General features: G+C 42.4%; 4 protein-coding genes across 4 annotated transcripts in view; all 4 read right to left on the bottom strand.

Annotated features, from left to right (window-relative positions):
- The window catches only part of LOC147033494 (uncharacterized), a 60109-nt gene extending 59658 nt beyond the window's left edge, over positions 1–451 (bottom strand). The window contains exon 1 of the mRNA XM_085855701.1: positions 371–451. Within this exon, the coding sequence (XP_085711827.1) occupies positions 371–436 (66 nt within the window). The 5' untranslated portion in view covers positions 437–451. The remainder of the gene's footprint in view (positions 1–370) is intronic.
- Positions 1–698, bottom strand: part of LOC147033493 (butyrophilin subfamily 1 member A1-like) — a 253394-nt gene extending 252696 nt beyond the window's left edge. The window contains exon 1 of the mRNA XM_085855817.1: positions 469–698. The gene's annotated coding sequence lies outside the window, so the exon portion shown is untranslated. The remainder of the gene's footprint in view (positions 1–468) is intronic.
- A 10012-nt stretch (positions 699–10710) lies between these two features.
- Positions 10711–15858, bottom strand: LOC147033492 (tripartite motif-containing protein 14-like). The gene is made up of 2 exons (XM_085851628.1): positions 15840–15858; positions 10711–11288 (listed from the first exon to the last, which is right to left on the bottom strand). Exons 1-2 carry the CDS (start codon positions 15856–15858, stop codon positions 10711–10713), a joined length of 597 nt encoding a protein of 198 aa, XP_085707754.1.
- Positions 11150–27998, bottom strand: part of LOC147033490 (tumor necrosis factor receptor superfamily member 6-like) — a 32904-nt gene continuing 16055 nt past the window's right edge. Inside the window, exons 5-10 of the mRNA XM_085856225.1 lie at positions 25345–25455; positions 20160–20243; positions 17784–17842; positions 16649–16751; positions 15898–15956; positions 11150–11288 (exon numbers count right to left, since the gene is read on the bottom strand). Coding sequence (XP_085712351.1) covers positions 15916–15956; positions 16649–16751; positions 17784–17842; positions 20160–20243; positions 25345–25455 — 398 coding nt within the window. The 3' untranslated portion in view covers positions 11150–11288; positions 15898–15915. The remainder of the gene's footprint in view (positions 11289–15897; positions 15957–16648; positions 16752–17783; positions 17843–20159; positions 20244–25344; positions 25456–27998) is intronic.

Below are 27998 nucleotides of genomic sequence, written 5' to 3'. Positions count from 1 at the left end.
AAATCGACTCGACTTGTTCTCATGTTATATTGTATATCGTTTTTGGCCCTCTCGCTCAATGGTGAAGAATCACTTTAAAGGTTTTCAATACTTTCTCGTATCCGGATCTGGATTCGGATCTTCACCAAAATGTAATCAATTCGTTCTTGTCACACACCCAACCTGTCAACCAAGTTTTGTCCAATACCATCCATAACCTTTTGAGATATCGTGCTCCCGAACATACAAATAGACTGATTGGGGTAAAAATATAATCTCTGCTCACCTTCCGTGGTGGAGGTAATAACCAAACAAACTTGTGTTTCGCAAAACAGTTCAGTTAATGTTTCCCGAAACATTTATATGATATATTTACAAACACCACACCAACCTGTGATACAGCAGGCCCATCAGGGAACCACAAAACACCTGCACAAGTTCGACCAAGACTGGTCATGGATCAAAAGAGAAATTTCAACTTTGACTCACTTGGAGTGAAGAAGATGAAACCTTCACAGGTACCTCCTCAGGTGTTTAGAATCCTTTCCTCGATTTTGATTCAGAAAAATTACTTCAAGTTATCAATCCACAACAGCAGAACAGAACTCGGGAAAACATGAATACACAAGACAAAGATCACCGCAACTGTCTGTTCGGGTTCAGAAACCGAGATTAGTTCCTCTGATGACAAACACACAGTTGTTTATGGTATGAGATGAGAACGAGAGAAAATGTAGTTTTTCTTGTTTCTTTACCTGAGGGTGATTTAATTTGTGTACAGTATTTCTGCATTGTTTTTCTGTATTAACCACTTTCGCATCAGAGAGGAAAAAGAAAATCCAATATACATAAAAATTGATGTTTATAAAATGTGTTTTAACCATAAAGAGAAATATAACAAAATTTTACATTTATTGGGAAACACCTTGTCCAGGTGTAAATAGTGAATGAACTGATTTGTACGTTGGTTTGTTGGGAAGGGTTGATAATGTCCCCAAACCATCCAGTCATTAATTGGATAGGGATGTGATTTATGCCCCCCTGGCTCATTCTGAACATTGGAAAATACAAATAAATATATAAACAGGGTTTAAACCCCTGGGTGTGTCAGTGTTAGAGGGATGCGGAAACTAATGAAATGGGAAAACATGAACACAGCACACAGAACCAGTTTGACAGAAGAGGCGTTTTCTTTTGTTTGATGTTTGTGTGTCACCTGGGGCATTAACATGATCGAGTGAGTGAGTGAACTGCTATAAACATATTACATACGCAAAATGTATTTTGGAACATCCCCAACCCCTCCCTCTCCACGATATGATATTCTCTGTGTGGGACAGGAAGGCCGTGTGTCCTACTCCATCACTGTGTCAAACGAACATGAAACACAAATACTATTTACAACACGTATGGGATTTAAACAAAAATGGATTAAATAAATACCAAATGGGTACAATTTGATTTATCAGAACACTAATATAAACATGGAGGGAGTGAATCGCCCATCTTCCACACAAGATCGAGGATAATCATCGTTGGTGGTGATGAGGTTCAGGTTTATCGAGGGTTCGATTCTGATTCCAACACTGTTCATCATCATCATCATCATCATCATCATCATCATCATCATCATCATCATCAATGGTAGATAAGAGTAGAAGAAAAATTCTAGTTTTTCTCCTGATCTTCTCTTCTGCAGGTTTGAAGACATGTTTGCACTCGTTAAACTTAACTTGAAGGTGCATGTTGAGAGTTGGTGCATGTTGAGAGTTGGTGCATATTGAGAGTAAGTGCATGTTGAGAGTTGGTGCATGTTGAGAGTTGGTGCATATTGAGAGTAAGTGCATGTTGAGAGTTGGTGCATGTTGAGAGTAAGTTCATGATGAGGGGTTGTGTTAGTCCAATCTATTTCCTTCCCAATATTTCTCCAATTCCCTTTTGTCGGAGTGACATGAAAACCTCTACACCCTCCTTATGAATGCTGCTCCATGCTCCTGCTCCTCTCTGACTAAAGCAGTGACTCATTGTGTTCAACACTTTGAATCAAATCTAAACTCCCTCACCATGCCAGATCCCCAGAGCAGGAACCACGTGACACAGTTTTAATTTCCACAACGATCCTGAACAACAAGGTGCGTCGCTCATACAATATCCCTTTAATTGGTCACATTACCATCTGGCGAGGTAGCTGAGATAGTCAATGAAATAAGGGGCAATCCTCACATGGTCAGGTGCAGAATCATGAAGAAGATCCTTCTGTTCACAACACGTGAGGTTATGCTCAATGCCATAAACAAGAGAATGATTTGGTTATCAAATATTGAATAAATGATTGGAGATATAAATATCGATCATATAAAAATGAGAAATCACCACAAACTGATAAAATAGTCAAAAAGTGAGTTTCAGGTTTATTGTAGTTGTTGAAAGGTCAGACCCTAAACTTCCCCTTCAGACTCTTTTCTGAGTTGATGATTCTTCTTAAATTTTGAAAAATTTCAAAATATCTTTGTGTTGTGACACAGCAGTGTGTTACAGGTGGGGAGATGAGGCCTTGCTCTGTTCTTTGTGTTGTTCTTGACTTTTCTGTGCAATCATGCAGGAGGTATTTGTAATTCTCAGACAAGTGTCGAGTTTGTTCGGTGTCGATTAGTGGAATGAACAACCTTAATGCTTGATGTGGGTAAACAAGAACAGGGACACTGAAACAAAGTTTAACATCAAGTGGAAGAGAGAGATAAGATTGCGCAAGAAGATTCAGGAAAAAGTGAATATATAAAATATTGTGGCATCGACGGCTGAACTAACATCAAGCTCTTTCCAGTGGGAGGTTAAAATCACACAATGAACTGAACGGTTTAACTCCTTTGGAGATGTTCTGAATTAATGTTGGACAATGCACATGCGGATCATGAGGAGAGATGCAAGAAACTTAAATTTTTTCAGTGCAACGGGTTTATTCCCGAACCACAAACAATAACTTCGGGATGAATGACCAGTGGAGAGATACGACACGGAGCCGAAAATAAGAGGTGGGGAAGAAAGCGGGACACAGAATCGAAAATAAATAATTATGTACAACATGAATAAAAATGAATCCGAAGAAACGTAAAGCACCACACACCAGACTCAGTCACTGACAGGGAGAGGGATAAAAACAGGGGGACTCATCTCTAGTTGTAGCGTGTGGAAGCATGGGCAAGGGGCAGCCACGAGCAGGCAATGAGGAAGGAGGAGGAGCAGTACTTTGAGATGACGAAGCACACGGGCAGGTCGACGAACGGACAAGGGGTGAGTAAACAGGCAGAGGCAGGCAGGATGATCTCCTCAAAACTCTCATCTCATTCTTTCTACTCAGACAAACCCATTATCCTCAGATATCGATTGTTCCTCCTCAAGCTTTGACGGGCGTCACCGACTCTCCCCACCAGCCCGATTCAGCTCCTTCCTCTTATCCCCGGGCAATGCTCCACCACTTAGGAGGCATCCATAACTGCCCAGTCTTGTTCGTGCAAAGTCTCCCGGTGCTCCCGGTCGAGGTTGACAGAGACTCCTGGAGGTTACAGTGTTATACGCACAACTCCCTTCACCATAATCCCTAACTATCTTTTACCACATACCACCCCCTGTATGGTGCACATTCATTCAAGACAATTCTTAAACTAACATTTCCCCACTTATTACATAAAGATAGGTGAACTAGTCTCATACGGACCATGCTACTCAATACATTCCTATCTGCTCAATAGTAATATTTCCTCCACCCCAGCCCCCTCCCCCTGTTCCCCTCTGCGCTCCCCCCCCCTCGCCCAGAAACGTAACAGTATTAATTTTCCCTCACATTATCTCTCTTGATATCAAATCACTTTCTCCATTGATCCTTCAAGCCTTCTCTGAACAAAATATAATAATTATTCTCACTTCTCTTGCCAAACCATATTTGGACTTCATTGAAGGTAATGTGTACTCTTATGTTATGTCTAACTCATCATTCGGACAAAAATGATGAACAATTACAAATGCTGGAGATAAGAGAGTTCGAGAAAGGATAATTCTTGAGATCTCGTGCAATTATCAATTTCAATGTACTGTGTGAGAGGTAATAAAGAGGGGAGTTGGGTTTTCATTCATCCAGAGAAGTGGAGAAACGTTTTGAGGTTGTAATTATAACGAATCCTGGACAAGTCACCATGACAATGCAGATTACTCAAATGAAAGCAACAGGAACTTTTAAATTGTTCAGCATGCCGCTGATCACTCAACTCTTTCTGAAGAATCTCGTAAGAACTTGAACATCCAGCAACAACCAACACTGTCAGCCAAGTCCTTTGGCTTTACGTCCATCTGATTGTTGACATAAAAATGTCCATCCGATTGGTACCGTACAAGTGTCCATCCAATTGGTGCCGTACAAAGGTCCATCTGATTGATAAAAATTCTGATTGGTTTGGGGTCGGTGGCGATGACAACCGCGAGATGGAGCAGTCAGGCCGTCTCCCACCAAACACCGGAATTGAAAGGTCGTCACCCCAGATAACTCCAGAGTCGATGGGTCGCTTAAAGGACTATGGTCGCCAATATTTCGACGGCGTGAGGTCGGCTCCACTTGTCTAATCCAATTTACCAAAGTACCCATGCCGTCTAACTTCCGGGGAAGCCACACCCTTGCCAACTTTGTCCGAACCGAGTCGCGATCACCGACTCAGATCCGCCGTAACCGAACGGAAGTTACCAAAGCCACGCCGGGCCAAATAACAACTTACAGCACAGATGGCCTCACTATTTCTCAAGCCCAAACCATGCTCGGCCAATGAAAGAAAACACAGACAACGAACTGGAACATTTAACAGGGGTTTATTTACAATAGGGAGGGAAACACAGAGCAGACTTCTCATGAATATAATGCAATGTACAATGAACCCAGGCACTTAACAGTCTCTACTTGCAGGACGGGGGCTACAGACACACACATACACCCAAAAGAAATGGGGCCGGTTGGCATTCATTTGACCCTTCAGCTCAGGAGGGAAGGCGAGCTGAGGATAAGAGTTCAGTCAGGCACCTTTCTGCCTCGTGCGGTTCTGTCAAGACGAGCTGTTTTGGAGGGGGGGATGCGGGGAGACTTGAACCCACACCTTCGTCGCCGCACCGAGCACTAGGGATCAGGAATGATGCAACGGACGTCAGCCAGCCCGAGAATGGACGAGATGAGAGGAGCACTTGCGGGCAAGACGAGAACACCAGCAGGCAAGACGAGAACGCCAGCAGGCAAGACGAGAACGCCAGCAAGCAAAGCGAGGGCAAACAAGGCGATGAGGCTTCTTTTTCCTGCCAGCCGGATCACCCCCACTGTTATTCATTTCTCACGTGAGGAGGGAGGGGTCTGTCCTGAGGTAGTCTTTGCCCTGATTGGACACGGTTTCGTGGGGTGATGTGCTGGCCATCCTTGATTGGACAGGGGGGAACCCCTCCTTCCCTGGGCGGAGTCGGAGCTCTGAGTTGAGGAAACCTCCGCTCACGTCCGTGGTCGAACGCACATGGGCAATGGCGTCGATGGTGCGGAGCGGTGGAGGATTGATTTGGTGGGGAGGAAATTTAAAGATGTAAAAAATCTGACTATAAAAGAAACCCACAGCACACACATGAAATTAACCCATTAGAGAGAAGGATGGGAACCCAACTATAAACACATACTTATCGAAATAACTGAACTGCGGGAACCACTGACTGTCTGTGTGCAAGAGGCTTCCAAATCCGTAACAGGAGGACCACAGCCCTTTACTGGGTCCCATGTGGTACACTGGGTCCCTGTGTATAATTTGTGTTTTTCCCTTTCCTGGTACAGACATTGAGTGAAGGGATTTTGGGAAAAGGAAGATTGAGAAGACGTGTGGAATGGATAGGCCCTTGTGATAGGGGAGGAAGACGAAAAAAGCCTTGGGGGTGGCACTGAACACGGAAACAGAAGGGTGGCAATAAAATATGATTCCCAAATTCAGGAAGGAATTTTCCGAAGTGAAGATGCCAAAACTGGTGATGATGCTTCGTTTACAGAGGGTAATGAGACCTCTGTGGTGGTGTTTTAATTCCGTTCCCTTTAGTGATCCTTGATGGAGATCATCCCTGCTGTCGGTCCACTTGTTCGGTTTCCTCCATCTTTTCTCTTCTTAATTCGTGTAATCTTTATCCTCCTCTATCAATATTCATCACCTAAACCCAAACAATGCTGTCGTTTTGATTGGGAAAATATCAGAGAATTAAACACAGCAAGGTGAGTGTGTTTAAGCTTTGCAGGAATCCCGAGAGAACAACCATGGACCATGGTCGGAGCCACAAACCACGTTCAGATGACGACTTTATCATCGCTTTGTAAACTCTCCTTCAAACGTGCACATTACTTGTACACCTGGAAGGAGGTACAGGTGGACATTTGGCCCATCAGGGATGCACACCCACCCACATTAACCATCAATTTCGAAATCTTGGTTCTTCGTGCAGGCTCCATGTTGCTGAAGTGGTCTCGTGGCCATGGTTACAGGGAATAGTTTTCCATTGTCTTTCTAACACAATGTGGATATATAAAAGTTGTTCGGGATTTGGCCAGAAAGTTGAAATTGAGAGTGCTGCCCATCATCAACTTTGTCATTTTTCCCAATGATCCAGTGTGTGTGTGTGTGTGTGTGTGTGTGTGTGTGTGTGTGTGTGTGTGTGTGTGTGTGTGTGTGTGTGTGTGTGTGTGTGTGTGTGTGTGTGTGTGTGTGTGTGTTTCATTCCACATTGATCCAGTGTGCATTTTATTTCCCATTGATCCAGTGTGTATTTCATTCCCCATTGATCCAGTGTGCGCTTTACTTCCTATTGATCCAGTGTTAGTTTCATTCCCCAATGATCGACTGTGTGTTTCATTCTCCATTGATCCAGTATGGATTTTTTCCCCCATTGATCCAGTGTGTGTTTCATTCCCCATTGATCCAGTGTGTATTTGTGTGTTTTATTCTCCACAAGGAAATACAAACCCATTGCTTGGCTGATGAGAAATTATAACTGGGGAAACGGCGTTGGGGGTGGTGGGAAGCGGGAATGAGGAGAGAATGATGAAAGCGAATCTAGGAAATGGGGCAGAGCGAGGAAGGGGGAAGGAAAGCGAAGTCTTACCACACCTCACCATAAAGTCTTTGTGGGGGGCGGTGGGGAGGGGGTGGTGAGAGCCAGGAGGCTGACGGAGATAGAGGAGTAGTGCGGAGGGGATGGGGGTGTTCTTGGACATGCGTTTCATATCATAGGTGGACCTGAGGGAAAGTGGAAGGGTGGGGAGAAAGGTACCCTGATGCCGGCATAAGTACAGGAATGAGCGAAATTGGGTACTTTCAAACAGTACTTTAAAACGGCTCACACTAAACAGTGGCTGGACATCCGTAGGGGGTGGATGGTGTGAAAGAACAATAATTATATTCACGTATTCTCAATTATAATTGTTGCTGGCACTTTATAAATCGAATTTCTTTGCGACAGTCGAATTGGCTGTCACTAATGTTTCCCTTTACCCAAGAGTCTTTTGACCGACATGTGATAAAAGGAATGTCTTGCTATGAAACAGAGTGACCTGGTTGATAACACTATAACTTTTGCCATTATTATGTCATTCTTTTCCTCCCACCCAATGTGGACAGGTGTTGCAGTTTGAGTTATTTTACCTTATGCTTATCAACTAATCCTGCAGTTGAGTTAGCAAATGTCTCCCCTCCCATTCTTTGGAATGTCAAGTTGTGTATAAGAGGAATTGCTTGGGGCTTCTGTTTCAGTGAAGTCTATTCAATGTTTCAGTGAATCATTGAATGTTCTTCCTCCGTATGTATGAAATTAAAGATTCTCCTTTGGTATGATGATCCAACTTGTGAAAATGAAGTTCTTTCCCACCACAATTGTCTTTGGAAGGAGGTAAGCATGAGGGAAGGGGAAGGGAAGGAAGGGCGTTTTCCTTCAATTGATGAAAATGCCGCACTCGTGTTTGTGCTTTTATTTAATTTCCACACATTCGCGAAGCTCGAGAATCTCTCAACCTGAGACAAAAAATGAATTGATCCGAGTAGCTCTGGAGAGATGTGTGGTGGTGGAGTTGGTTTGGGAGGAGGATAGCATGAGGAGAGGGGAAGGGGAGACAGAGTGAGGGAAGGGAAGGGAAGGCAGCAAGAGGAGAGGGGATGATGGAAGCACGATGGGAGGAGGAGGTTGTGTCAGGAGAATGGAAGGCAGCGTGAGGGGAGGGGTATGGACGACAGCGTGAGGGGAGGGGTAGGGACGACAGCGTGAGGGGAGGGGTAGGGACGACAGCGTGAGGGGAGGGGTAGGGACGACAGCGTGAGGGGAGGGGTAGAGAATACAGCGTGAGGGGAGGGGTAGGGAAGGCAGCCTGAGGGGAGGGAATGGGTCGGAAGCGTACCTGGGCATTACCGAGACTATAAAATGCACCCAAAACAGCAACGTTTTCTTTTTAACCTCTACGAGATGAGAATTAAAAATTAAAATTTAAATATATTTATATTCTGAATTTTTCAAAAGAAAATTTAAATATATATTAAGTTATTTTAAAATCATGTGACAGCGTTGGATCATTCGTTCAAAGACAACAATTAATTACTCAGTTCCCCGAACAATCAATGCTAGCAAATTGAACCCTAGTTTAACATCCCATCCTCGGGTGTGAGTAGTCAGTAATAAAAGAGTTGTGGACGAAACATCATGGTGACAATTACCAGTTGGGTTGATAATTATGAAACCTTGAAGAAAGTCATGAAGCTGGCTGTCCTGTCTAATAGGTTCAATTGGTGGACGTCAAATATACCATGCTTTCCTTTGTGAAGAGTCTGCAAGCTATCGCCGATACCCTGAAGGAATTCCTAATTCCTGCTCTTACCTCAATGGGGCACTGCATCAGGGGCACAGCCATGTTCCCAGCAAATGATACAACCAGCATCCATGTGCTGCGTATTATAGGAGAAGGAGGAACTTGTACATTGTGGCAGGTCACACGTTACCCGAAGTCTACTTGATCTACTTGGCTATCAGGTGTTATTGCCTTTTGGTCCGAACGACCGATCTCCGCACTGTTATGAATAAATGGCCAAACAATTCCGCTCTGAGTGGTCGGATAACCAATTTTACTTTCTACGTAAACTATGGATTCACATGGTTCACAAGTCATAGGAAATCCATGAATGCAACGTCAACCGAGGTCATGTAAACGACAAACACAAATTCATTTACAGTGCACTCATCACAGCCGGTTATCATTTCACATGTTACAGAGAATGCACCTTCTGGTATTCACGTATTATGTTCACTTATTCTGATATTCAAATTTGACACATATCCATTGATCATATCACTGTTCACAACAAACATAACAAAATTACCCTGCTTGGAAACTTTACCCCAGCACAGAGTGTACTTCCCTTAAACAGAGGCTCTTACATTCATTTTCTGCTAAGAATGAGATTGTTAAACATTGGGGCAATACCCCTGGGCACTCACCTCGTAGATTAATGATACTGAGGAGGAAGTCAACGTGGGATAGAATCATCAAAATGCACCAATGTTATAGCAAACACCTGTATTGGGGGACACCCCCCCTCCCTTCTGCCCGTACATCCCTTTTGAACCTGATTATTTAAATCGCATGAACAAACGTTGGTACATAAAGGGTGATGAAGGTTGTGGTCAAGTTTCATCGAAATTGTGTGTGGTTTCAGGAAAGAAAGCATATGCATATTTTTTGGGGGGGAAACCCCCCCCCCTTCCATACACCAGCTGAGACTCCTATTTTTTAATGCCATGAACAAACTTTAGTGCATCATAAGTGATAAAGTTTGTGTGAAAGTTTCATCAAAATCGTGTGTGTCGTCTTTGAGAACAAAGCCAACGCCTATTTTGGGGGGCAACCCCACCATAAACGCCCTCAGACCCCTATGTTGTAAATGGTGTGAATAAAGTTTGGTACTTCAGAGGTGATGAAGGTTGGGGTCAAGTTTCAACGGAATTGTGTCTGCAGTTTTGGAGAAGAAAGCAAATACATATTTTGCCATCAAACCCCCCATCCCCATTACACCCCTTTAGACCCCGATTTTTCTAATTCCAGGAACTACTTTTGTACATCACAGGTGATGAAGGTTGTGGTTAACTTTCTTCAGAATTGCATGTGTAGTTTCTGAAAAGAAAGCAATTCCCTATTTTGGGGGGCAACCCCTGTAAACCAAATTCGGGCCCAATTTTTTTTTAATGCCATGAACAAAATTTGGTACATACACGATGTTGAACGTTGTGGTGAAGTTTCATCAAAATCGCATGCGTAGTTACAGAGAAGAAGTTGGAAGTATTTGTCGATGGAAGGACAGACGGACTGACGACGCGCTATCCAATTCGATCCCCGCTCCTTTCAGGAAAGCTAAAAAGTGCGGTTGTTTCTGGTGTCTTTAAAATGAATCTCTTTATTAAAGAAATGTTTCTTTATTGATATCTTTTCTGATAAATATGAACTCATATGATTTAACCATAGTCGGCTAAGACTCTTTGCAGAGTCAAATGCAACAAGATAAAGCGTTTGACAATTTTTATACCTTCATAACACACACACACACACACACACACACACACACACACACACACACACACACACACAAAAACACACACATTCGTGACTTGTGACTTTGAGCATTAGCATCCCATTGTTGACAATCACAAATGCAACATCCCTGGGTTGTTATCCTCGAAGCATTGAAATGACAAAAAGCGCAGAGTATCACCAACATTGCATAACCCCAATGCAGGTCTGAGTGGCTCCTTCACATCGATCCAGAAGGTATGCATCGGCCAGGAGAAACTATACTCAATAGCATAAAAGACGAGATCCCCTTTGTCACAATCCAGACACACTCCGAGATGCTTTGGATCTCCCAGCATTTTCAAGTTTGTTTCAAAGCCATCATGCCGAGCTGTGTATTTCCCATCATGTTTGGCAACACACCACGAGTTAACATTCCAACCCAACGAGCATTCCCAGCCATCCCCAATCCGAAGCATGGACTCAGACGCGATGCCAATCTCATAATCGTGGGCCCGAGTGACGTCCACTTCCCAGTAGTAACGGCCAGAGAGGAAACTCTCTTTCGCTAAAACCTGTTTCCAGCTATTAAATCTGTCTGGGTGTTTCGGGTACTGTTGATCGATCCCATTCAGCGATGCGTTATGGAGGTCTGAAGAGATCACAATTAGTTTATTTGCAGAGTTCAGGTCGACAGTTGGATAAACCGCATCTGCAAGTGAAAACAAAGAAAGTTGAACAATTAAAATGAAAGGTCCAAGAGAGAGGGAAGATAGAAGGAAAAATGAATTCGAAAACAGTGGAACTGAAATGTGTTTCTTTTGGTCTGACAAAGAAGATATAAAGTGTGATTCGTGTTTAATATTAAAGATATAAAGGAAATAGGCAGTGAAATTATTGTGTATATTCTACAGAGTTAAGCAAATCAGGAGTGTAACTCTTGTTTTATTTTAAAGAAAGTGAATGTGTGGTCTAACTCCCCTTCTCAAGTTTATTGTGATCCCTCCCCTCCCCACGCCCCCCCCCCACCTCCTCTCTCTCACCTCTTTTAATTTGTTTGTCAGTTCGTTTGTTCCTTTTCTTTTTCATCCCCACTTTCCCCTTTCTCTTCGTGCTGTGTTCCATTCAGGTTGTTTGCAGCTTGTTCACCCCATGTGTCCTCCCCCTTTCCCATGATCTCACTCTCACTTCTACTCTGCTGTTGGTGTTTTCCCCTTTTCATTTTCTTCCATTTTATTCTTCTCTAACTCTTCCACAGCCTCAATCCTGTGAACAAAAACGTATTGTTTCAATTTTTGAACCAGAAAGTTTATTCGCAGATAACGCAGAACCACAGGGTTGTTGGAAGGGAATTTGTTCCAAATGGAATGTGGAATATTTCGGGAGTTTTCCAGAATTGTCCTTTGGCAGCAGAATAGCAGGGACACCTCCACGTAATGTAAAAGGTGACTTAAAGTCATCAACCCCTTTCTTCTTCAAGTCTTAAACCCCCCCCCCTTTCCCAATCCCAAATCTTCAACCCCAATTCTTCAAACCCCCTCCCCACAAGTCCTCAAACTGCTCTCTCAGCTCTCTGCTCCCTTCTTTGCCCTCCCAACCCAACTCTCTCTGTCCTTGTCTCACCTTTCTTATTCAAGTCTTCAACTCCATCTCCGCAATTCCCAAGTCTGCAAACCCCTCCCAACTCCAAGTCCTTTATCCGCCCCCCACAACTCAAAACCTCAACCCCCTTCCCAAAACTATGTCCCTACCCTGACCCCCCTCTCACCCCACCCCACTACCACCACCACCACCACCACTCCAATTCTCTGTACTACACTCCCAGTTTCTTCTTCAAGTCCTCAACCTCTCACTTCCTGACCCCATAGTCCACAGAATCATCACGAACTGTTAAGACTGCTAAAGTTTCTCTGCGAAGCAATTCAAGGAAAAGGTAATTATATTTTCGACAGAATTGAGTGAACAGTTTGTGTTGTGGTTATTTATATCCCCCCTCCCCCCCCCCTGTAGTTGTGCAAACCATCGACTCTGAGCATATACACTGCCACTGTGTGAGCCTAAAATTGCAAGTAACTCGAAATTACATCAATATTGATATTTGTAGACCTCCTCACGCACTGTCCTCACGCACCCAAGAGCTTTAAAATGAGGCATGATGTGGTTACGACGTTTACTCCGTTCAGACACAGCAGCACACCTTGCGTATTTATGGAGGTATATCCAGGTCATGGACAAAAAATGGAAACACCAATGTAAAGTCACTTAATAGGACATTTACTAGTTTCATCGGCAATAAAAACGGTCTCCCAGCCATCATTCTCACCGATAACTATTGCTGCAACATCACCGGTGCCTACCCTCACTGTCCCCTCACCACTGAGTTCACTCACTACCCCTCATAAGGTATTCAAAAGTTGAACAAACAGAGAGGGGACACCGAAGATGTCCCTTTCCCCAGGGCGTCATTTGATCTCCGGCCGGCCCCGAGTGTAATTGTCGTTTTTATTTTATTGAGATAAAGTAAATGCGTGGTAAAATTCATGTTTAATTTCAATGATTTCCCATCATGTCCTCAGGTTTGGGTTCTTTGTGCATTCATGGTGAAATTTCAGCTCCTCCATTCCACGTAACCAAAGCTGAGTTTTCCGAACCAGATTTGTCATGTTTTGTGTGTGTCCTTTATCAATGTGTTACTTTTTCATCTCGTGCAAGATCTCTCGTTAATTCGTTTGATGTTTTATCCTGTTTGTCTCATATTTTCAAGGCCTGAACGGCCATTTTCAAGGCCTTCCTCAGATAGAAAGGAGATACCTTACCCCATTTCACCAGCCATGGCACTTCAGCAAAGGATTCCTATGACTCGAGGGGACTGACTCAATCTGTGAACTTTCCAAGTCGGATTTCTCCCAAAGACAATTAATCCTCCCTTCAGGATTTGGTGATGACTAACTTTCCCACAAATGAGACTTCCTTACCCCTGATTTTGCTTTAATATAGAGCTTTAGGTCTGGGTGTATTCCCAGGTATCTTATTTCTTTGTCCTCAACGCCATCCCATCCAATTTCCAATATTTATTTCGGAACAAACAAACAAACAAACAAAAACTTTATATTTCACTCTGTAATTATTCCCATTTCCACGAAGTTTCCTTCTGTTCCTGGTTCATGCATTTCCCCCTATTTCTCCAAATTGATTACTGAATCCATATTAAATATAAACACTTCTTTAAAAAAATAAACATTTTAAGAATGCATTTCAACTCTTGTATCTTTTCACAAATGCTGCACATAATCTTCTTCTCCACCACGATGTAGTCGCTTCTTCTTCTTCTTCTTCTTCTTCTTTTTCTTCTTCTTCCTCTTCTTATCCTTCTTCTTCCCCAAAAGGATTATTTTTCAAAGGTGTTTGTTGGCTCTGCACCTTATCTATAACACCCCCTCCTCCCCACCTCCATTCATCCAGCACAGCATTTCTCCATGCGTTTGCAAACGTTCTTATCTCCCACCAATGATCTTTATCTCCGTTTGTCAAAGCTGGCAATCTGGAATCAGGAAAATCATCCACCCCCACCCCCTCACACCCTCAAAGCTACATACCCCCTTTTCTGTATCCCTCCTCACCCCACCCTCGCAATGTTTCCCCCTCACCTGTCACTTTAAAACCTTCCCCCACACCTCACACACTCAAACCTTCACCTGCACCCAAAACACTCAAACCTCCCCCGTCCCCCGCACGTTGCACACTTAAACCTTCCCCCACAACTCACACACTCAAACACCCCCATGCACCCCACACACTCAAACATTCTCCCACACCCACCCTCACCAAAGCCTCACCTTGCCCCTGCAAAGCATCCCCACCCCCCCCCCATTCTGCGCCATCACAATGCCTCCTCCCCCTTATCTCCAACTATGTGGACCTCAAACATCCGAGGTCTCCTCTATTACCTGCCACATCTCGCAAGTCAGGGCACTGCCAGTAAACAAGGCATCATCTGTTTAACAGTATCATCTGTCACAGATGGTAAAGCCTGTTGTTGGTCAAATGGTTAGGGTGGTGGGCTTGGGATGCCTCGGATCCAGAGTTCAAATCCTGCTTGCTGTTGAGTTAATACCAGGTGGGGTTGATTCTGCCTGTCATCCTTCTGGGGTTGGTAAAATGAGTGCCAGCTTGCTGGTAACCTTTGTCGAAGTGGCGACCTGTCCAGGAATGTGCGCAAGAGCCAAGGAGAATGCTTCGGCAGCTCCAACGCTCTGCTCAGAGTAAGGCCCCACTGGAATGTCACAGGATGACCCCGACTCCTTTGTGTCTCTCCCTGGTTAATGTCTTTTCCAACTTGTTAGGCCTGAACCACATCCAGGAGGCAGAGTTCCACTTTACATCAATAACTCAACCTTGTACTGCCCTTGTACTGTCCTTACACCTTCCAACCCCCAGGGTACCTCCTCATTGCAATTTTCCCTCTGCTCCCACCTCTTGTTCATCTGTGTTGTGCAATCCTCCAAATAGTGATGGCTTCATCTGCATCTCTCTCAGATGACATGGCCAAATTTTTAACCACTCATCCCAAGTCTCTCTTCCTCATATGTGGAAATTTTAATTGTCACCATGAAACTTGGCTGGGTGTTGGTACCTCTCTCACCAGCGATGGCACTTCAGCAAAGGATTTCTGTGACTCCATGGGACTGACTCAATCTGTCAACTTTCCAACCTGGATTTCTCCCGTGACAATTAATCCTCCCTTCAGGACTTTGTGATGACTAACTTTCCTGCAAATGTCTCCTGCTTTTCCTCTGCTCTAATTGGTTGATCTGATCACATGCTTTTGAAAGTCAACATCTCTCAACCTATTTTGTTCTGAAGAAATTAAGTGCCTGTTTAAACTCTGCTGTTGTAACTTGTACTGTTCAATTTTGTGGGGAATTTTTTTCCAATCATCATTGTGCAAAATCTCCGTCTGTTGAAACAATGCCTTTCATTGGTCGTTGGGCCTAACAAAGTCGGCATCGTGCTTCTCAAACCTGTCTAAGCTCAAAGTCAGTGTATAGCTTTAGAAATCATGTTATTCATATTGACAACATACTCGTCCAGTTGTTCACTGTTGTTGGCCTTTGTTCCTCATTACTGTTGCACAGGTGGATAACCTAATGTTTGTGGAATACTGTGATGATGTGATGATGTCATTATTTTCCTTTTTTATAATTACTCGTGCATGGACAAAGTTTAAAATTATAAGTGATAAGTAAATAAGCTGTAACATTACCCCATCCACACTCCCTCATCGCAGTATAAACTCCCTTATTTCCCATGACACTACTTACACCTTCTTCTCCAGCTGCTCAAATTGTTCTCCACAGCATCTGTCTCATTATGTTCATCACTAGGTACAAACATGGAAATACTGAGAAGACAGAAATTTGCATTTGAAATGCTTTCTGATTTAAACATTGTAATTAAATTCCTTCACTTATATAAGAGTCAAGATGATGATACAAAACCTTAATCAGCCCCCACTCTCCACCCTCCCCTTGTGTCCTCCCCAACTACTCATTCTTCCCCACATCCCTTATTTGTCCAATTAGCCTCTATTTTGTCCCTCATCCCTGTTCTTCTCCTCCACCATCCTAAACATTTAACAACAACAAAAAAATCCAGATTTTTATTATTTGTCCTGCCGATGACGATGTGTTGCTCAATAGGTTCACACATCCCTTTGGCTTTTAAGCATTGAGTTGTGATCATCATTGTTTTAGGATTAATTTGGTGCAAGTCAGTGATATATTTGACTTGACTTGACAGTGATATGTGGCAGTGCTCTTTTACCACCTCACTATTTACTGACCACTTGGGCTGCCTGTGATTTCAATGCCAGGTTGTGCCATTGCCATGGTACTGCTAGTCATCGCTGATACTGTTCCACCTGATTGAATGCATTTCAGACCAGAATTTTATGAAGAATTTGATTTCCTGGTTGCTGAGGATCAGAACTGCTCCCAATGCAGTACCCCTGTAGATTAGAATAACAATTTGATCAGTGTACCAGAAAATTTCATCATCAAGTGTCCAACTTACAGTTGTAAGTTCTTGCAACTGAAGTCAGGAGTGTCCAACTCCTGACTTCAGTTACAAGATTCTCGGTATCTTCATCCACATTCATTCTGGAAACACGAAAGTGCTGCAAAAACACCAGAGATCATGTATTATATAAGATGATCTATAAACAATGTTTCCATTGTACTTTTAAAGCAAATGTAGATATTTTATTGAGGCATATAGCTTTTATTTTTTTTTTTCACTGAACTTTGTTGAAAAATGTGGTTACATTGGGAAAATTTCAATATCAGAGGTAAGTATGGTGTTTTCAAAATGAGCCAGTGATTCGACCGTGATAATATAGTCATTAATGAATTGTGATATTTTGGAGACATTGGAATCTTGTGAGTTGTCATATTTCATTCATGAAATGAAAAGATGAAGAAAACAATTAAATCATGGGAATTTGACATGAACAGTTTGCATCAAATAGAGTTTATTATGTAATTGTTTCCACCACTGATTTGATTCTCAATTTGAGTGATTACATGTGTATTTCATCATGTTAGAGCATTTAAAGTGTAAATGGCTCAAATAAACTAAGCCTCAGACCAACTACATCACCTTATCCCATGTCCATTTTCCCTTTGAACCTCCACTACATCCATTATACATAGATTATATTTAAAACTCTAATTAGTTTGGAAGCATGTGTTCTCTATATTCTGCTTCATGCATTCTCTCTATTTTGCTTTGAAGTTCCTTTTACTCTGTGACTAAAACGAATGACCGAAGTAAAAGCAGTGGTGATGTGGCTTCCCAAACAGTAGAGTTCTCATGTGATATATTCTGGGACCACTTCATCTGATCTAAGGACTTTGGAAAAGAGAAACCTGTGTGCCAGAAAATATGCGGGTGATTCTTTGTAGAAGTACAAGATAAAAACAGTCACTGATAAATCCTTACACAGTGTGTACGAAATTGAAATGTTTTGGAAAGTTTTAACAGTATAGCATAAAGAGAGAGGTGAAAATATTAACTTTTGAGAACAAATGATAAGATGGATAATATAATGTGGTCTTGCACTAAAAGTAAGTGATATACTTTTGCAGATTGCTTGTTGCAGAGGTGGGAGTAAAGCATAATAAAATTGAAATGAGAAAATCTCATTAACCTGGCACAGAACCGTGCAACACGGCAATCCTTCCTTTCGAAATCTTTTTTGTATTCTCTCTGAAAAAGCAGAAGAGATTATTATTTCTTTTTTGACAGCGATACATAAGAAACATTTTCAACATTGATTCAGTGTGTGTGTGTGTGTGTGTGTGTATGTGTGTGTGTGTGTGTGTGTGTGTGTGTGTGTGTGTGTGTGTGTGTGTGTGTGTGTGTGTGTGTGTGTGTGTGTGTGTGTGTGTGTGTGTGTGTGTGTGTGTGTGTGTGTGTGTCAAACAATGTGCAAATTTGACAATTTAACACTTTTTTTTTAGCAGTCAGAACTGCTGTTATGGTCAAATCTGCATTTTAAATTTTGAAATTCGGTTCAGGTTAAGAGATTCTTGAGCTTATCACAATTCAGCTGTTATGCTTTTAAATGTCCAGAGAGTTGCGGTCACATTATTTGATACTCCGGACCTGTATTTGATACTTATTAAACATTTTCTGGACAATGAGGAATTTCCTTGTTTTGACATCTAGTTTTTTATTTTTCTATCTGTGGGCAGTTTTCTATTCCACAGCTATATTGGAACACTAATACTGCCAGTTGGTTTATGGCTTTGATTTTATTTCTTGGTGAGAGGTATGTATTTAAGATTACCCTCGTTTTTTTCTTTGGCAATTGTTTTGTGCATTTTTTGTGAGATAATAGGTGGCCCTCTTCTTCTCCGAGGCAGTTGCATGATCGTTCGTTGTCTAGCTAATATATTGTTGTATTTAGGTTGATTTTTTCATGTGCGTTTTTGTTGGTCTACCTTGCACGAATGTGCACTTGACACCCTTACCCAGGCCAAATTCCATTTTGATGTCATTGGCGTACCGCTTCACTAATTTCAGTTGTTCTGTCAATTTTACGTCGTTCGGTGCAAAGATTTTAAAAACATCCATGTACAGTCAATGTGTCACCTTTCCGATTTCTTGGAAATTTCTGATATTGATTGCTCGGATATATCATGACCTTGTTCATTAATGGGTTTACTTAGGGGATGCAGAGTCAGACAGAACAGGAAAAGTGTGTTCACTCCTGGTATTTCAATCTTTCCTTCGGAGTGCTGCAGAATTAGTGTGGTATTCCAGAGTTCCATTGCTTCTCAATTCGTTTGGTCTTATATGTGCGTATTTGTGTGTATGTGCACATGTATGTGTGTATGTGTTCATATGTGCATGCCTGACCATGCCTGCATATGCATGCGTCCAAGCCACAACTTTTTTTTCCCATTTGAGCTTTTGTCATCAAATTTTTGACAATCTCTTGTGATGAGAATATGTTGAAGACTCATTCGTCATTATGCCTTAAGGTCAAGGTCACATTAAGTGGTCCATTTTCATTCAATTGACTTAAAATTTGAACAGAATTTGCATACTGAGTGACCAAAGCCTATTGATTAAGGTCAAAAGGTCAAGGCCACATAAAATCATTAATTTTCATCCGATTGGCTTGAAATTTGAAAATCTGCATGTTGGGTGGCTTCATTGATTCATCAATCAAAAGCATTAAACCTATTGTTTTTGAAGTCAAAAGTTCACAAAGGACTAAGTTTCATCAATTTTCATCCAATTGACTTGAAATTTGAAAACGGTTTCCATATTGGGTCACTTCGCCTACTGTTTTTTGAAGTCAAAATATCAAATTCCAAAGCCACATAAAATCAACATTTTTTCATTCAGTTGCCTTGAAGTTTGAACAAAATTTGCATATTGGGTCACTGAATTAGTTCTCCACTCAAAAGCTAGAAGCTAATTGTTTTTTGAGTTTGAATGGAAAATATCACAGCAACTGGTTTCACAAATACTGGTCGATGACCACTTATTTGTTTGTTTGTTTGTTTGACTTGCGTGCACTCCTGAAACGCTGGACCGAGTTAGTTGAAAACCACTGGTTGTACAAGGGGTGTGCACAGGAAGGTTTTAAGTGGTCAAATAAATTTATAGTCCCTGAGGTTCAGGCTTGGGGGTGGCTCCAATTTTCTCTATTTACCGAATAACACCACTACAAGTGGGATGGGCTATCACAAGTAAAAATACAATATGCTAATGCTGGGGAAATTAACCCATCTATAATTTTGCTGGATGAACCCATCCACTACTCCTTTGCTGGAATAAACAATGACTATTTTTGTTTCACAGTTGGAATGGATAAGTAGAGGAATGAATAAACAGGAAAAGAGGAAAAAGAGGATTGTTTTTATAAAGACCTTCCTCAACACAATTTTACTTTTGTCGTTTATTAATGTACTGTATAATGTATACTTGATGGAGGATTGTAGCCTTTACATGATTATGGAATAATAAAGCAATAAAGATGTAATGGTTCAAGACAAGTTTTGAGACTTACTCCAAAGTAAAAATAATATCACGCTCATCAAAAGGATCCAAAACAGCAATGGATACAAGTCGATGTCTGTAGAAACAGGTTCACCTTTTGCAGGGATGAAGACAAACAAAAATGTTTTAGTCTCTGAGATCACGGATAATTAATTCCAAAGTTAAGAAATGTAGAAGATTGGATCAATATAAATCGTTTCATGACATTTTACTCGTTTGCCTTATTTATATTTCCATTACTACTTCAATCTGCAGAACTTTTGTCTCAAAAACACAACATTGATGTTCATTTTGTTTTGCATCCACAAAAAGCACTCATCCTTTTTAGGGCTGACTCACTGACTCTGACTTCACATTTTCCTCGAAGCATAACACACGTCCAACATTTGCACCTGTCCTTACACTACAGATTACATGCTCTACCCTCCTCATCTTTCTCCCCCTTCAACCTCTTTCAATGAGACCAATGTAAGCCCATTGTCTTATGCGTCGGGTGGGTAAGAGGCTCATCCTAACCCTACAACTTTTCTCTCTTTTCCTCTATAGCACTTCACTACCTTGTTTCCCTTGGATGACTGAGGAGCCTGTGTTGTAGAACCTGTGACGAAGTGACTGACACAGACTGGGCTACTGTGTAAGGAGTAAGAGCTTTCTTTTGCAACACTACTAATAAATGCATGCTCCTTGTTGAACTCCATAAACTGTTTCCCAACCTGCCGAATTGTCATCTTCTATTGGTTGGAATATAGTGTGCAGATAGTGGCAGGGAGTTCAGCCCCACCATTTCATCATGGCCAGCCTGCAACCAATGTTCCACTTAAGGTAATGCTCGACTGTTTTGATAAATAGCAATGGAGTTTTGGGAAGCATAGTCCATATCTGGGGTGATTAATTTGCTGGTAAGGTAAAGCGGGATTTGTATGCTGGACCCTACCTAAATTAAACATCTTAGATGGTGTCTGTGGTTGCTTCGCAACCCGTCAAGCCACGGAGTTATCCACGGTTCGTCGGCTTAAGGATCATCGGCCTGGAAGTGGGTCTGAGAACTCCCCTCGTGAACCCTACCAGAGGAGAATCCATAACAATATATACATACACACATGCATACATACACACATACACACCTACATACATACATACATACACACAAACACATACATACATACATACATACATACATACAATTGTCCTATTAAATACAGTATGATTTCAATGAGTCCAATTTGTATTCAAGTACAGAACATTTATGGTTAACCATTCTGAAAATGCCATTCTTTGATCTAAATGCTGAAAATTCTGTTTAAATGATGATTTGAACTATAGATAGCGCTCACAGAGGCAGGTTAAAAGTGCCTGGTGAGCAGAACTGAATCACTGTAAATACACAGACACACAGCACAGGTGCAAAACGTCTCATTTCGCATTCATACGTCATTTCAAAAGTCGCATATTCTCCTTGGTCCCTTTTCTGTGGTGTGTCTGAGGCCTTCAGGAATAGATAAGTAAGGATCTCCTGATCGTCCAATACACAGGGCATGTATCTTTGTGAATAAACTGTGCATATAATAAATGTGTTCACGTCCCTTGTTCTCCCTCGCTGTTTACTTTTGGTTTCTGTGAGTGATTCGAATTTCCTGATCACAAAACCGCTTTGGAGATCAGTTGTTTGTTGAATGATGGGGTGGGTTGAGAATGGTCAGCAGCAAAATAAATCTCCCCATGTCCAGCACAGTCCAGCACAGTCCAGCACACCGTACTGCCATTTGTTTTCTCGGCATAATGGAGTACCAGCACGTTCTTTAGCCAGCTCAGATGTTCCACCAATATATAGTAGCTTTTTATACAGGCCTGTGATGCTCCTTGGAGCATCCGAACCAGTGGATCAGCGTGATCGCTTTAGCAGTGGTTTTTCAGGATTTGGACCAGACAACTGGGCTTGCCTGACAACAATACTGAATGTAAATGGAAATATATATATATATATATATATATATATATATATATATATATATATATATATATATATATATATATATATATATATATACAGTGTATATTGTTATGGAAACATACCCCAGGGGAGAGCATACATGGACACATATGTGACCCATGGATTAGTTATTTCATTAGTCTTTGTGTAAATAGTCCTTGGTCCCTTGTCGAGGTGTTGTTCGGTGGGCATGCCTTGGTTAGGTTGCATTTACTCAGTGTAATGTCTTCACTGCTACGTTCAATGTCTCCTTCTTCACAGCATCGTTCTGTTCAATCCCTCTGTTACTTTCAATCTTTCCTCCTTTTCCACAACAGTCCATTCCCTCCATTCTGCCTTTCTCAATCCAGCAATAACCTCCCTTTCACCAACTATCCTTTTGACAATCCCTCCTACACCCCATCAGTTTTGCATTCAACCACGTGACTGTTTGGTCACCTCTTGGTCCGGCGGAAACCCTCTCCATTTTTACTCCATTCTTAAATGCATGTTCATGGCATGTGATGCTTGGTTCGTGGTCTAAGGGACGGTGCTTCTCGCATGTAAAACAGTACATACAGTGCAGGGGACGTTTTGTGTGCGTGGGGATGGGCTAAGCGCTCTCGTCATGGCCTTGGATGCGTGAAGGGAGGGGCAGGAGCTGTATTGAACATTTCCTCAGAATGATGTGGCATTTCCCACAAGCCACTTCATGGACCCACTCCCATCGGCTGCGGACCAATGAGGGACAGGTTCGCACAAGCCGGGATGAAAAGTGCTCATGAGAGGAAAGGAAAAAAGGATGTAGAAGGCTGAGAGATGGTGAAGGCATGTGAGAGAAGGGGAGAAAAGGGATGTGAAGATGAAGAGGTCAGAAGCGGATGGAGAAGGCTTGTGAGAAAAGAAAAAGTGTGCAAGGGTCAAGAAAGACAGGTTTTAGGAGCAGTTGATGTCAAGCTTGTGTCGTGAAGCTTCTGACACTGTGGTGAAGCTTGTGTCATCAAGATTCTGATTTCTGCACTTTGGTATCACTGAAGATGGATGGAGGTTATGTTTCACCTGTGTCTGTTGGTTTATTTATGAGCACGATATCTCAAAAAGTTGTGAACGAATTCAGACCAAATCCAGCCCATCAGTGGGATACAAATGTAAACTGTTCAGCGTGGCAGAGGTATGCTCTCCACAGAGTGCAGTTGTAGTTTTTGTAGTGTGGTGATTTTGACTGACTTCCAAACAGATGAAAGATGACCTGGAACAAATGGCAGTGTGAACAAAGCAGAAAGAAGATGTGCAGGAGCAGCAGAGAACGTTATTTGGGAACCTGAGCTGATCCTGTCCATTACAGTTGCATAATCAGAGTTGAAGGTTGCCAGAAACTTCTCCACATTCTCAGGTGCAAAGGACAGAGTCGACGAGCATTTGAGTGTCAGTGGGCATACTGGGGACAGAGAGTGAGGCATCGAGGACAAAATATTTGGAAGACTTAACAATGAAGGCACCACCAGTTATTTGAGGAGCGAGACAAGGGGGAAGATGAGAGGAGGTGGGGAGAGGGGGAAAAATTGAGTTTGTGAGATGAGGGGAAGCTTTGAGAGAGTTGGATGAGGGGGTTGCAGAAACACAGGATGTGAAGAATAAATGCAGATTTTTTTAAAACAACATCAATGATTTTCTTGACTTTTTCTCGTTTTGTGATGAGATTTAATCCCGATGATCTGAACATTGTTGAAAAAACACATCGACTTTTTCATTGATTTTTTTCTTTCAACTGAATCTCTCTTCAACTTCGACTCTCTGGAAAATCCTCTTTATCTCTTTGCTGATGACTCCACCCTCTGCCGTACCATCGGTCATCCCTCAGACCAGCAAGCAGCATCTTCTTCGCTCACTGCGGATCTAGCCTGGTGTTGGCTCAGTGGTTAGGGTGGCGGCTTGGGATCCGACGGTCCTGAGTTCAAGCCTCGTTGCCCGCTGAATTAATTCACCAGGGGGTTGACTCAGCCTGCCATCCTTCCGAGGTCGGCAAAATGAGTACCAGCTTGCTGGGATGACCGAGTCATTCAAGTATCCTGCGTCTGAGTGGAGACCTGTCCAGGATTGTGTCCAATAGCCAAGGAGACTGCTTCGGCAGCACCAACGCTCTGTACAGAGTATGGTCCTAATGGACAATGGACTGTAGATCTGGATAAAATCACAAACTGGTCCAACACGTGGAACATGTCTTTCAATCCGGACAAATCTCACACTCTCACTTTGTCTCTTCGAAAGGACCATTTAGAACCTCCCCCCCCCCCCCCCGATCCACTTTCTCAACAATCCTCTGGAAGAAGTCCTTTCTTTCAAGCTTCTGGGTCTCATTATCTGCCATGGTCTTTCCTGGGAAAGCCAGATTTCAAACCTCGCATCCAAAGCCAGTCGCCGACTGGGAATCCTCCGTCGTGCAAAACCCTTCCTTGGCCCTCCTGAGCTCCTGACTACTTACAAAGCTTTTGTCCATAGCCTGATGGAGTACTGTTCTCGCCTTTAGGCTGGTGCTCCTGTCTCCCACCTTTCTCGGCTTTACGCTGTCGAAACCAGAGCATTTAGGATCATCGGCATCTCCCGCAATGAGGCTGAGTCTTTGGGCCTCTCACTCAATCACCGCAGGTTGGTCGGTGGTATTTCTGCCTTCTACCGTCTCCTCTCCAGCCTTGCTCCCCCTGCTCTCTCTGCAATTTGTCCCCACCACATTTCCACAGGGCGCTCAAGGTCCGCCAACAACCCCCTTCTGATAAAACTACCAAAATCACGAATCACTGCTCACCTTCACGCTTTCATTCCTCTTTTTCCCTGCCTTTGGAATAAACTCACTCACTCTGTTCATTCCCATTCTTCCCTCCAAACCTTCAAAACAGCTGTTCACCACCACCTCTTATCATCCCCCATCCAAATCCTCGATCTTTTCTACCCCCCGATAATCCACCCAAGCCCAGCTCCTTCAAATTCCCTGCTTTCCTTCCTGAAAGTCCCTGTAATGTCCATCTTCTATTCCCCATGTTCCCCGTTCCATCCCTCTCCCTTCCACAGATCTCCTAATGTGTCACTCCCACCCCTCTTGTCTCATGCCCCCTTGCTGTGCATTGTGTGTTAGCTCTCACACGAGCCTCGACAAGGTATACAAAAAAAATCCTTCTTCTAATCTCATCATTCAACATTTTCTAATTAAACACAAACACCATTTCCTTACTTCTTGTAGACTCCTCCATTCCACACTTGGTTCCTTTCCTTTGGAATCCTTCACGGCAAACACATAGTCGGTTATATTCGATGTCACACTCTCTCTCTTCAACCTCACTCTCTGTGGAATAAAATGATAAACAGAGGAGATCGAGATGAGAGAGTAATATATATATATATATATATATATATATATATATATATATATATATATATATATATATATATATATATATATATATATATATGTAAAAGTGATCATCATTGTTTCAGCAAAAAGAGGTGCAATGGGCATGGTGGGTTACCTTGGGTTATACTTCAAACTGCACATGTAACAATCTTTGAATAAGAAACATTTGTTACAATTTGTTAATTATAAAAACTTTTATATTCCTCACTGACTAAACCATTCATTTTCATGAATTAATATCTATCACCCTTTCGACACAATGGAGGATTTATCACCTGAAGGTTCACAAAGGAATATTAACCTCTGCAGGAAGCAAAATGAAGCTGATGTTTCAGGAGGTTTTTCTTGCTCCAATGAAGAGGAAAACCCCGAAATGGTATATAGCTTCACTTTTCTTACCAGGACAGTTAAGGTAACTTCACCAAGCATCAATTGAAAAATCCCATCTTTTGAAATCCAAGCCTTCACAAACTCTAGTACCGTGTCACTTTTCTTTGGACACATGATATTGGTTAGTTGTTAGGGACAAAGTTCATATATAACTCCATTAAAACATCACTTCCATTGCTTCTTACAAGCATTTCTTCAGATGTGTATGCACACACATCTTTTATGAAATCAAATCCCTTCAAAGAACTTGTTTTTTTCTTTACTTCGACTTCCCCTCCATATTCTTCTTTGGTATGCAATGTAATGCTGTGGGGTAGCATCATTAGTTGAGGGTGTTGCTATGGTTCCAATGCAATGCCCCAGGTCAGGGCAGGAATTTGGAATTTGTTCAGCGTATTGCTCCTCTGCTCATTTACTGAAATGCCTTCATTCGGTAGCTCACCTAATCATCGAGAAGGACACTGTGGGGTCTTTAGTGTCCACAAACTAATGCCGGCAGATGAGACTCCAAGTTTGACGTCTACCCAAGGGATGCCGCAAACATTGATGATTCACCCTGCCGGTGAAGCACTATAGGATAACAGCTGGGTGAAGATTTAAACCCAGGCGGAACAGCTTTGTTTTCTCACTCCCCTCCATCAAATTTTGGTACCTGGTCAATGAGCATGGCCTAACGCCAACAGTGCATCCAACCATCAACACCAAGATACAAAATGTCTCTCTACCACCAATGTAGATAGACGCTGAATTGAGTGGAGAATATGAAGGAGAAATTAATTGATAGTTAGCATTGATGAGAACAGCATTGTCGGGATTGACGAATATCTGGCAAGGCAAAGGTGTGACAATACAGACCTGGAGGAGGCATTCAATAATTCCATGGAATGCAAGAAGAACAAACAAATCAGTCCTTGAAGAAATTAGAGCACCATGTACATTACAAGTGCTGATGTTAAAACAGAAACTGTCATACTTTGGACACATCATGTGTGTAAATAAGATAAAGTCTGGAGAAGTCAATGAGGCTCTGAGGTGAAGGAAGAAGAGGAAAAGCAGACCTTGTACATGTTCGCTGATTGGGGTAAATGCTGCAATCAAGCTGTCTCTGCCAGTGTTTTGGGAAGTAGTGCAGGATTGGGATGTTTAGAGGAATCTGATCAACAATGTCAATCATGAGATAACTAATCCACTTGAAAACAATGTGCCTGATCATGAATCACAGATGATGCAGAATGCTTACAAGTGTTATCTCCCATGAAAATAAGGCCTTCAAAACGAAAAATAGAAATTCCCATGATTAAACTGAGTCGATGGGCCTATCATTTTCCAATCTCTCTCTCTCTCTCTCTCTCTCTCTCTCTCTCTCTCTCTCTCTCTCTCTCTCTCTCTCTCTCTCTCTCTCTCTCTCTCTCTCTCTCTCTCTCTCTCTCTCTCTCTCTCTCTCTCTCTCTCTCTCTCTCTCTCTCTCTCTCTCTCTCTCTCTCTCTCTCTCTCTCTCTCTCTCTCTCTCTCTCTCTCTCTCTCTCTCTCTCTCTCTCTCTCTCTCTCTCTCTCTCTCTCTCTCACTCTCTCACTCTCTCACTCTCTCACTCTCTCACTCTCTCACTCTCTCACTCTCTCACTCTCTCACTCTCTCACTCTCTCACTCTCTCACTCTCTCACTCTCTCACTCTCTCACTCTCTCACTCTCTCTCTCTCTCACTCTCTCACTCTCTCACTCTCTCACTCTCTCACTCTCTCACTCTCTCACTCTCTCACTCTCTCAGTCTCTCACTCTCTCACTCTCTCACTCTCTCACTCTCTCACTCTCTCACTCTCTCACTCTCTCACTCTCTCACTCTCTCACTCTCTCACTCTCTCACTTTCTCTCTCTCTCTTTCTCTCCTTTTTTCCATGTCTTGCCCCCAAGCTTTTCACAGAGAACGTGTGATCCACCATCAACCCCTTCTGGTGAAACTCCTAAAATTCAGAATCACTACTCACCTCCACTCATTCGTTCCTCTTTTACCCCACCTGTGGAACCTCATCCCACATTCTCTTCTATCTCATTATTCCCTCGAGATGTTTAAGACAGCTGTTCACCA

Source organism: Eptatretus burgeri, chromosome 2 (genome assembly GCF_056783735.1).
Source record: "Eptatretus burgeri isolate ZD-2024b chromosome 2, Ebu_testis_v1, whole genome shotgun sequence".
In the NCBI taxonomy this organism is placed as follows: domain Eukaryota; kingdom Metazoa; phylum Chordata; class Myxini; order Myxiniformes; family Myxinidae; genus Eptatretus; species Eptatretus burgeri.
This window is presented reverse-complemented; position numbering and strand designations above follow the sequence as displayed.